The sequence below is a fragment of the Sander vitreus genome, chromosome 12, assembly GCF_031162955.1.
Source record: "Sander vitreus isolate 19-12246 chromosome 12, sanVit1, whole genome shotgun sequence".
In the NCBI taxonomy this organism is placed as follows: Eukaryota; Metazoa; Chordata; class Actinopteri; order Perciformes; family Percidae; genus Sander; species Sander vitreus.
In genome coordinates this window covers 12769294-12779859 of record NC_135866.1, presented here as the reverse complement: position 1 = coordinate 12779859, position 10566 = coordinate 12769294, and the positions used below count along the sequence as shown (strand labels likewise).

Here is a 10566-nt window from a genome sequence, read left to right as displayed (position 1 = left end):
TTTTTTTGTAAATGTAAGTTTTTTTGTTTGTTTTTTTATGCCATTCCATATAAATGTCGTTATCCTGTCAAACCAATTAAAATATGACAGGGGAACCTGCAGAGGAAGAGAGTTCAGAGAAGGTTCAGCTTGGGAACACAAACCATTTTTATTACATTGACCTTCCCAGCTATTGAGAGATTGAGAGTTGTCCATCTATTAACATCGCAAGAGATTTTATTCAATAATGGATCCAAATTAACTTAACTAGTTTTTTTTCAGTAACTGGGGAGAGAATAAAATACCCAGATATATGATACCTTGCTTGGACCACTGAAATGCACCTGATTGGAAGGCTGTAACAGGACATTGAGCTGTTAAAAGTAACACTTCTGACTTGGACCAGTTTACCCTATAACCTCAACATTTTGAAAAAGACTCAATGATCCCAAGTAGACAGGGTATTGATCTCCCCAGCATGTTTTCAAAGCTCTGATATGACTAAGATGCTGAGTGCAACGGTGCAACTGTTTGCACAGCAAGCAGTTCCCACGACTCCTCCCCCTGTGCAGACTGTTTAATTCCCGTGAGGTGATTCCTAGCTAGTAACTTAATAAAGCTGCTGGATGCAATCCGAAGCACAATGTGTGGATCACGTTCGTCTGACAGACCTGCTCTCTGCTCCTATCCTGCTCTCTCACAGCCTGCTGCTTTCCAGTAAGTACTAAAGGGTCACACAGCCTTTTCAACTTTTAGATGTTAAGAAGGGAGAGATGTGTCTGCTGGTTGAATAACTCACCAGGACACCAGAAAACACATCACACACAACGAGGACAGAGAGAGGCAGAGCACGTTATTGCATTTGGTAAGTTTTAGCCTTTTGATCCAGAAAAAAAATAACTGAAGTTATCAATGCAACTTTGTTGCCTTGGAGGTTTGCTGATATTTCATATTCATTTTCAAAATGTTTCTGAATGTACAGTAACTTAACAGATGCTTCAATTAATGTGAACCATGTTCTCTTTAATAGTCAGAAGATGTGCTTTTTTGCTCCATCCTGGTTAAAGTACAATGAGTGGCAGCAATTAAACATAGTATGCTTTGACTTTAAGTGTGATAATTTGCCCCTGTACACAATGTTTAAAGAATGCTCTGTATGGCATTATGTGAAGTCACTGGCTTAAATACACAGTGGTTTTATAAATGTTGTGCCCACAGGCAGCCATGCTGATAGGGTTCAGTACATTTCCAGCCATATGCACACACCAGGAATACATAAGTAGGCTAATCATTTTGCTCATTATTCGTCAGGAGGTTCCTGTCCTGGTGTAACTGGCAGACCATAATGGTGGCATTCAAAGGGATCTGGACCAAAGACTTCTGGAGGGCTGTGTCTGGAGAATACCTGGCCACTCTCATCTTTGTCCTTCTCAGTCTGGGCTCCACCATCAACTGGGCTGCAGGGGAGGAGAAGCCGCCCCCAGCTGACCTAGTCCTTATCTCCCTGTGCTTTGGCCTGAGCATTGCCACTATGGTGCAATGTTTTGGCCACATTAGTGGTGGACACATTAACCCGGCAGTCACTGCAGCGATGGTTGTAACTAGAAAGCTAAGTCTGGCAAAAGGATTCTTCTATGTGGTGGCTCAGTGCCTGGGAGGTATTACAGGAGCTGCAATCCTTTACCTAGTCACACCTGCTGCTGTTAGAGGGTCATTCGGTGTGACCACGGTAAGAATCTGACCATAATCATGTTAACTTGTGTGTAAACGTTTTCTTAAAGTTAAGTAAAGTTCATTAAGAAAATCTTCTGTTTGCAAGGTGAACTCCAACATCTCATTAGGACATGCCTTTCTTGTGGAACTCCTTATCACATTCGAACTGGTCTTCACCATCTTTGCCACCTGTGATCCCAAACGCACAGACCTAGGAGGTTCTGCTAGCCTTTCAATCGGCTTTGCTGTAGTTATTGGTCACTTATTTGCAGTAAGTACCTTTCAGTAAGTTCAATAAGAGATAGATGTGAAATGGCAGTTAGATAGGAGAATACTTACAGCAGTGATTCTCAAATAATTTTGACCTCTCACCATGTTATGTTCCAAAATTCTCATGACTCCAGCAAGAGGATGGCCAATTAGATTACGCAGAAACAAATGAAATATTTACACAAAATGTATATTCAAACAATACACACCAATCTACAATACAAACTAACCTTAGAAATCTTTTGCAACCCGATCCTGAAACACTGATTCAAAGATTCATTCAAATATGGATCTTCCACTGTCCACACATAGACTTAGCATCCATCTTCAGCTTTGACTCTCCAAAAGACTGTTGGATGTGGTCAGATGTGACCAGGACTTGTTGACTTTCAAAACTTTATTTCTCTTTGTTAGATGGGTTAATGCAAAAGTAATCACAGTGGAATGATATGTGCCAGTGTGAATATCATTATCCCTTTCATTCTAAACACTTAGCCCCAACAGTATGTAATGCACTTAAAATAGTTAATTGGTGTTTATTGTTCACAACATTTTTTATTATTTTTTTAGATTATTTTTTGGGCATTTTAGGCCTTTATTATATAGGACAGCTGAAGATGTGAAAGGGGAGAGAGAGGGGGAATGACATGCAGCAAAGGGCCGCTGGTCAGAGTAGAACCTGCAGCCGCTGCGACAAGGACTTAGCCTTGGCACATGGGGCGCACGCTCTACCAGGTGATCTATCCAGGCACCCCCTGTTCACACCATTTTTTATAGTATTGTGTATTTTAGTTATGTGATTTGGGATAATAGTACATTAAATGCATAGCGAAAATGTAACATTTGTTAAAATAAGCAACATTTACATGATTATAGTGAGTAACATTTTCCTTCATGTACAGTAAGTAATTTAAATATCAATCAGGAAGAAATATAATAATGTCTACTTATTAAATTCGTACCAGTAAATATTACAGGTATGTAAAGACATTGATGTTCCTGTATATGAAAAAGTCAATTGTTTACTTAATTATATTAAATAAATATAACTTACAATTTCAATATAATTAAGTAACATTTACTTAGCATCTTCACAGATGTTTAGTTTAGTGGTAAGTACATTTTACTTGACACTGGCAAGTGCATTGTACTTGATATTAAAGCAGTAAAATTTACTTAAAAAGTGCTCGTACAAATTGTTACAAGGATTTTATTAGGTGAATCCTACAAGTTATTTTTTCCAGCGATAGTTCCAAGTGCAAGCCCCTTAAGCACTCACAGGTGCGTCAAAGCATCTATTCTTCAATGTGTGATATTAGGCTTTTCACTGATTCACACCCACTTGCACATCTTTGTTGGAGGTTGCCATCGCATAGCAACCAATCTCTGGGGGCTCCCTGAACCCTGCAGAGCAAATTAATGCACAGGGAAATAGATGTTATCTCTTGCACTGCTCAACAGATTTGTCCCTGGGTCTGTTTAGCAAATGCATATATAGATATATCAGGATATATGTTGCAGTATGAGACAAGTTCTGTAAGCCAAAGCAAAATGCCTATGATAATGTTATACAAAACTATGATGTTTTATCGTTTAGACTGACAACAATGCTGTTATGTGTCTCCTAGATCCCTTATACAGGAGCCAGCATGAACCCTGCTCGATCCTTTGCTCCTGCACTGGTCACACTCAACTTCGAGAACCACTGGGTAAGAGATACTTCCCAAAGAGGATAATCTTCTTGAGGAGTTTGTGTGGCTAAAATAGTACAGTTACTCTTGATAGTGATTGGGTCAGTTTGACTGGTCATTTATGTATGACTACTCAAGTATAACAAGCTCACTGGTTCAAATGTTATGTCATGGTGCCATGTCAAAATGCTCTGAAATGTTGCAATAGCTAATGATTATGTCCCGAACAGGGAAAGCTTGACTACAGTAGGCTAGTATGCCATGTTGAAACCTGGTAATGTCACATTTTCAGCACCATTGCCAGACCAGTAAAAACAGATGTCACCTAAAAATACAATGAAAGAATCGGCTTTCACTTATTTCACTAAATACAAATCAAACACCTGGTTTAAAATAGAATTTATGACTTCATCCTACAAAAGAAGTGCTAAGGAATCACAAATGTACAGCATTTTATCCTCCAGCGTGTAAAGGTGCAAAGGTGTAAAATAGCATTAGTGCTGAATTCTTGTATCCTGTCAATTATTGCCACTGAGCTATTTGCAGACAGCATGGCATTAATGTGTGTGTGTGTGTGTGTGTGTGTGTGTGTGTGTGTGTGTGTGTGTGTGTGTGTGCGTGTGTGTGTGCGTGTGTGTGTGCGTGTGTGTGTGTGTGTGTGTGTGTGAGAGAGAGAGATTGGGTAATATGCTTGGGTATAACGCTGTCAGTAACTGTCACTGTGGCTGGTATCATATTCAGAAGTGTCCTCTCTTGGAGGCAAATGCTCGATGCTGCAGAAATTAATCTACCTGCTTCTGATTAAGGTTGACCCTCTTTTCACAATATGTAGCGATGCCCAGGCACGCTGTCAGGTTTATGGACAGGGGGATAAAGTTTTCCAAATCGGGCCCCTCATCCACATCTTCCTCCCTTTACATGGGCCCCTCTAGGTCTTGGACAGGGGTCATCTGTGCCCTTTAACGCCCCCTGGTGGCGGACCTGGTAATGCCAGGACTGCATTTTGTTAGTAATAAAACATCTCCCATGGGCACAGATTAACCAGCTGACTAATTAAGGTGTTTGTTTTGCTGTTTATGGTAGGTGTACTGGGTGGGGCCCATTCTGGGGGGCATCCTGGCAGCTAGTCTGTATGAGTACCTATACTGCCCTGACCCTGAGATGAAGAAGAGGCTGAAGCAGGTCTTTCAGAAGGATCCATCAGCGAAATACAGGGAAGTGGAGACAGAGGACATTGCCATCAAGCCAGGATTTATCCATACCATCAATCTGGTGAAAGCTGAGAAAAAGGATACTTTCCAGGACCCAATGGGAGAGGCGCTGTCTTCAGTATGACTATCACACGCACTGGAAAAAGAGACCAATCTGTAGAGCAGAATGACGAGTATCCATCTTGAGCTTACCCCCCTCCGAAGCAGTATGTGACTTCTGTCCACGAGGCTTCACAGCAAGACTGAATTACTTTAATTGTAATAAAGCTAATATGATGCTATGGATCAATCCCACGCACATCTACAACCTGTTCAATACTCCTCCTGAGGCCCTCCCTGAACGGTTTTGTAGCAGTGTTGGCATGTGGTGCACATTGCACACTGCAGAATGACAGTCTGCAATACATTGTGTTAGGGAAATATATGTGGGGTCAACCAATTATGTGGGGTCATCACGCTGATTTGAAGAAATGAAGAAGAAAACGCAGGCTTGTTATTTTTGGATTAGTGTCACATTTGATCCGTGTACTGTATATATAATAACAGGAGAGATTTTCCTTGTAATCATTAAGCACATTACAGGTCCCAAGCACTGTAAGGCAGCTTTGACAAGCTTTATTACCAGAGTTGTTTTACAGTGCTCTCTATTTTCAGTGCATTAGTCAGAGAAACAACCAGTTCATGCTTATGGAAACACTGTTTCTGTCTATTTTATTCTGTCTGTTTATTTTCTGTTTCGTAAAAATTGTGATACTTGGTTGTTTTTATTTCATAGATCTAGATTTGGTTCTTGTAACACAATGTGTTATTTCTCTATGATTTGCTGTATGTCATACTTGTTTTTAACTTATTGATAAGATATTTGGCTGATCTGAAATTTGCGTTTTGCTTGGTTCCTGTTTTATGTTCACTAACTGGACATGCTACAAGATGTAAAAGATATTAAGTTGTAGTAATGTTATTTTTTTTAAAGTCTAAGTCATTATTAATGATTTATTTTTGGCTTATTATTTTGTTTTCACACATGTGAACAGGATAGATGCAGAAAGGTTTTCTTCCTCAAAATCATAAGAAATCCCGTGACCATTACCTATAAGGCTTTTCACTTGAGTCACTTGCTTCTGTAGGAGCTGGGCACTGTGAAGGAGAAAGGTTCAGATCAGTGATGGATTGGCTCATCTACCTTTAGATTGTGTCTCACCATGGCCAGATAAATGTCCAGGATGTGTGTTCCTTGTGAGTTAAGTCTATGAGAATAGCTTCATGTAATCTCATTCCATCAGCAGAGAGCACAGGAAATGATACCACTTTGTGGTACGAAATAGAGGTGATCTGTTATGTCTGCACTTTATTTCCTTTTCTAAAAAAGCAAGCGCAATTCAATCTTTTTCTGTAATGTGAAGGAAATGATCAGCTCCACTGATCCTGCTGCATCAACTGAAGTTGTCTACATGGTGCAACTATATTGCGTTTGCAAGGCTAGAATGCCAGTATGATTCAGATACTAAATCAAAATTGCTTTTACTCCTACATGGACTAACTCCCCCCATTTCACCTTCCTCCTCCAAGTGCAGCCTTTATGCATGACAACAGCATCACCTATTGGCTACAGTGTGAATCACCTACTGTGCAATAATGCTCCCATGTGTATTTCTCCAGGGGAGGGCACCCACGAGCCTTGGATGTACAGGTTACACTGGAAACGTGGGTAGACACAAGTCAGTTTTATTCATAAGTCTGAGCCACATTTCATTTGAAATTGGTCCAGGCCATTAATTCAGAACTACACAGGAGGATTAAGTGCTGCATAGCATTCTATAACAGGTACACAGTGCTCCAACAGGAGCCTGAGCTCATACTAAAGTACTTTTTTAACCTTGGGATTCTTAGCATTTTTACAATTTTGTGAGAGGATTCTCATTTTCACCGAAGCTGCACTCTCAATACTTTTATTAAAAGGGTTGCAGACAGTTTACAGACACAGATTTACCTCTAGTTGTGTTAGATTGTTGATGTTAATGAACACTGTTCTTCAAGGCCTACTGGAGTTGAACATGGACATCACTGATTTTCTTAGCAGCACTATATTTTACCTGCAGGCATGCAGCCCGTATCCCTTAAGGCTTCAGTGACTCGAGGCCAGTAACCTCTCAGCTCCCTTTAATCATATTTATAGCCCAAATAAATGAGTACATAAATCTGATGTTTCATGATTTCCTCTTGGGACAGACGGTGGGGAATGGGCTCACTCATTTTTGATTTATTGGCCTTTGCTCATCTGAAGATTAAATATCTGAAGACAGGTAAGCAGAGCAGTCCCTGTTGGATTTGAAATTTGGTTTTGTTATGGATTTCATAATGGTGATGGAGAGTAAAAATATGTATATGTGGCTTATGTGTGCATACAGAGCAAGATACTGTTGAAACACCTTGCGAGGCGTTTTCATACTCTGGCATAAATGATCAGATGCTGTAAAGTGCCAATCAAATTCTAACATGTCATTAGAATATTGTCCTCTCTGTCTGTTGACAAACTTCCAACGGCTTGTTGCAGACACCTCAATTAGGAAATGGCAAATAAAAAGTAACAGCAAATGGTAGACCAACACTTTTTCCAGCAGTTTGTTAACATAGCGGCCTATCAGCAAGATGTTGAGAAGAAAACTGATAATGTGTGGATGGCCTTCACAGTGGCTGCCTCCATAATTCATTAATTTACATTCACAGTCATTGCAAATTACAACAATGGCTATATGATGGGACTATTGTCGTAACTAGAGCTTCATTTGCACATCATACAGAGGCTGGCAAAGTATATCTCAAAGTGCATCTCATGCTTATCTAACTGAGAACAGACAGATTTTTTTGCAACTTGAAAATTCAGATTTTCAATTCCCAGCATACAACAGAAGGGGCAAAAGATAAAACACACACCTTAAAGATCATTAGCAATTAATATTTGGGGATTCATGAAGAAAAACAGCGTTAAATACTTGTTTAATAATTCATACTATAAACAAGAAAGTCTCCCACTTCCTTAATAATTTAGACGTAAGCTAATGTTGATTTATTCAGGAAGGTCTCTGCCACCAGCACCGCCTGGAGTGCCCAAATTTGAATTAAAGTAGGACAGTAGCAGGCGAGTCTGTAATAACATTTGTATAATTTTATTATTGCTCTGGGCTCAGTTCATTTCCTCCTCCAGTAGCTGCGTGAAATTGTTTGATTCTGGAAACTGCCTTGAGTCTGCGGCTATGGGGTTGGAGGGTGGTACAGGAACAGGAAGGCATGCGACACTTTCTCTCTCTGTCTGATGCTGTCAAACACGTAAACAAACACACACACACACACACACACACACACACACGCACACACAAACACATACACACACATACACACACACACACACACACAACTCCACATACACAAATGCAGAGAGAGAGAGAAAGAGAGAGAGAGAGATAGGGGAAGGAGAGAGAGGGAGAGAGAGATAAATAACTTTGTTATTCTGGGTTTTGTAATACTGTTACATTGGCTCACTTAATAACTCAAGCTGTCTTGAGAATATGATTGATATTCTCACTCACCCTGTCACTTGATGATAAATATTTCACTGCATTTATGCGAGATAGCTAGGAAGTGGTATAACTCATTCATTACATTATCAAATCATATAAATATGAGAGTTTGTGTTCATGTCTTTTTTCCAGTAGGCAGATTGCCATTTCTCGTTAATATTAGTTAAAGAAAGTCACTTCCACTGTTCCTGTGCAAAAGAGTTTGTTTGTAAAGAAGCAGATCTGATGAAATTCCAGCTTTTTCCAACTTTGCCACTAAGAAATATTTAATTTTGTTTGGCCCACAAGGACAAATTAAACTTCATGATCATTTGGAGGTTTACTAAGCTATCAAGTCTTATCTGGTGATTTCTAGTTTGTGGGGTTCCTCTACTGTACTGTGATTTTGTTTTCCAATGATAGGACTATCATTTCCAAAATGGTAATTTGCAAAAGTGTGATTACTCTAACAAATACAATCAAGTTTGGTTGGTATTAGCTCATGTAACACACACCTGAGACCCCAGTGGCTTTGACACAGGAAGGGCGGGTGAAGAAGTTGTGATTGGTTTCCTCGGGGCTCTGCTTCCAACTTCCCACCCGCACACATTCCCTCACTCCTCCTTCCCCCCTTCAATTCCTTTATGCAGAGAAGCCCAAACTCCAGTTGATGAAACACATTTGTTTGACTTAACTCTTGCAGCGCCATCATGGCTAAATCTCGAAGGCCTGTCGGTGTAATGTGGCCCAACAGCAATTGGGTTAATGAGAGGATATATGTACAAGTGTGGGACTTGACCGGAGGAGCTGTTTTCCATTTGGGTTTGGTCTGCTTGTGTTATTAGGGAAACCTTTATTATTGTTGCCCTCTAGTGGGAACCATATAATAGGATTACATTTTATTAGAGCCTCCCAGCATTACCCAAGCAGCCCCCTCCTCTTGTCTCTCTTCCCCTCATAGTAATGGCACTGACTCCTCTGTCCACTGTGGGTGGGACGGGTGGATTTGGGACTGACAGGGAAGTCAACGAATGGGGCTGCTAGTCATAAACTCTTTTCTCAGTTACAGAAAAAGTGACTTTTCAAACCTTGATTTGTGACCACTTTTGTCATATAGAAAACTGAAACTATTTCATGAGCAGAATAGACTCTGACGTGTGTGCCATGCTTGCTTTGTATGCTGTAATAACACAATTGTAACAGTGAGTCACAGACATGTACATGCACAGCTCCACAGAGTTTGCATATTAGAAGTTTAAAGCATGAACAAAGACACAACTGTAGTACTCTTTGCCATTACTAACTAAACAAAGGAGCGCCTCTGTCATTTAATTAGCCTACCATTGTTAATGTTTAGCCTTTAAAGGTCATACTTGATGCTTTGACTTGGACAACATTTGAGCAACAGTAATTCCCTAGAGCTAAATTACATTGTGCCAAAGATAATATTCGATGAACAGTTCTGCCTAAAACTGTGCAACCCTGCAGGGCAGATTGAGTCAGCCTCTGGAGCAGCTTCAGCACTTTATATCCATCCCACTCCCTTACATAACCACAGGCCATTAAAGGGGTGTGGTGAGTATAGCAGCAGTTATTAAAATGGTCTGAGGCAAAACCAACATCTCTCTTAGTCCACGTTGTTTGCGAGAGCCAGGAAGGCCAATGTCAATCAGAAGGTGTAACGGTTGTTCAGCCACTTAAATATTAACTGATGCTAGAAATGAAGGTCATAAAGAGAAAAGCAATATATTTGCTCCTAGATAATAAAATAAACATTCAGATGCCATAAAGTGAAGTGTTATTGTTAAATTAATAATGATAAAACAGGCCTTTTTTTTTTTACAATGTTTAAATTGTCCGTTTGTTTTTCAGCAACCACTGGAGACATGTACAGGGTTATGCTAAATGCTAAGATGCTGTCTAACAGTAGCACAAGTAAATAAGAGTCGTTATAGACCAATACATATTTAATGTTTGCTAACATTAGCCACCATAAGCTATGGGTGATACCAGTCCAAGTTAGGCTGTATCTTGAGAGAGTGTAGTCAATTAGGAGAGGGTTTGTTTCATTGTTTTCATTTGTAACAGGAAGAATGTGTTACATGTTTAAATGTTAATGTTTAAGTTGTGAGTGAAAAGATTGAT

General features: G+C 39.9%; 1 protein-coding gene across 2 annotated transcripts; it reads left to right on the top strand.

The window, feature by feature from the left end:
- The first annotated feature begins 620 nt into the window (after window positions 1–620).
- Window positions 621–5858, top strand: aqp4 (aquaporin 4). Of its 2 annotated transcripts, none has more exons than XM_078263786.1 (5): window positions 621–696; window positions 1291–1708; window positions 1799–1963; window positions 3591–3671; window positions 4737–5858. In XM_078263786.1, the coding sequence occupies exons 1-5, from the start codon at window positions 623–625 to the stop codon at window positions 4986–4988; spliced, it is 990 nt and encodes a 329-aa protein (XP_078119912.1). In that variant the 5' UTR covers window positions 621–622; the 3' UTR covers window positions 4989–5858. The 2 variants fall into 2 exon arrangements, with proteins under 2 accessions (XP_078119912.1, XP_078119913.1); XM_078263787.1 differs by having other exon boundaries at window positions 631–844.
- Window positions 5859–10566: the final 4708 nt, after the last annotated feature.

What these genes read in the sequence shown, in the direction of transcription:
- aqp4 (XM_078263786.1), top strand. Translation starts at nt 623, where the DNA reads ATGTGTGGATCACGTTCGTCTGACAGACCTGCTCTCTGCTCCTATCCT. An exon ending in TTATTGGTCACTTATTTGCA is followed by an intron (nt 1,964 to 3,590) that starts GTAAGTACCTTT and finishes TGTGTCTCCTAG; the next exon opens with ATCCCTTATACAGGAGCCAG. An exon ending in TCAACTTCGAGAACCACTGG is followed by an intron (nt 3,672 to 4,736) that starts GTAAGAGATACT and finishes TGTTTATGGTAG; the next exon opens with GTGTACTGGGTGGGGCCCAT.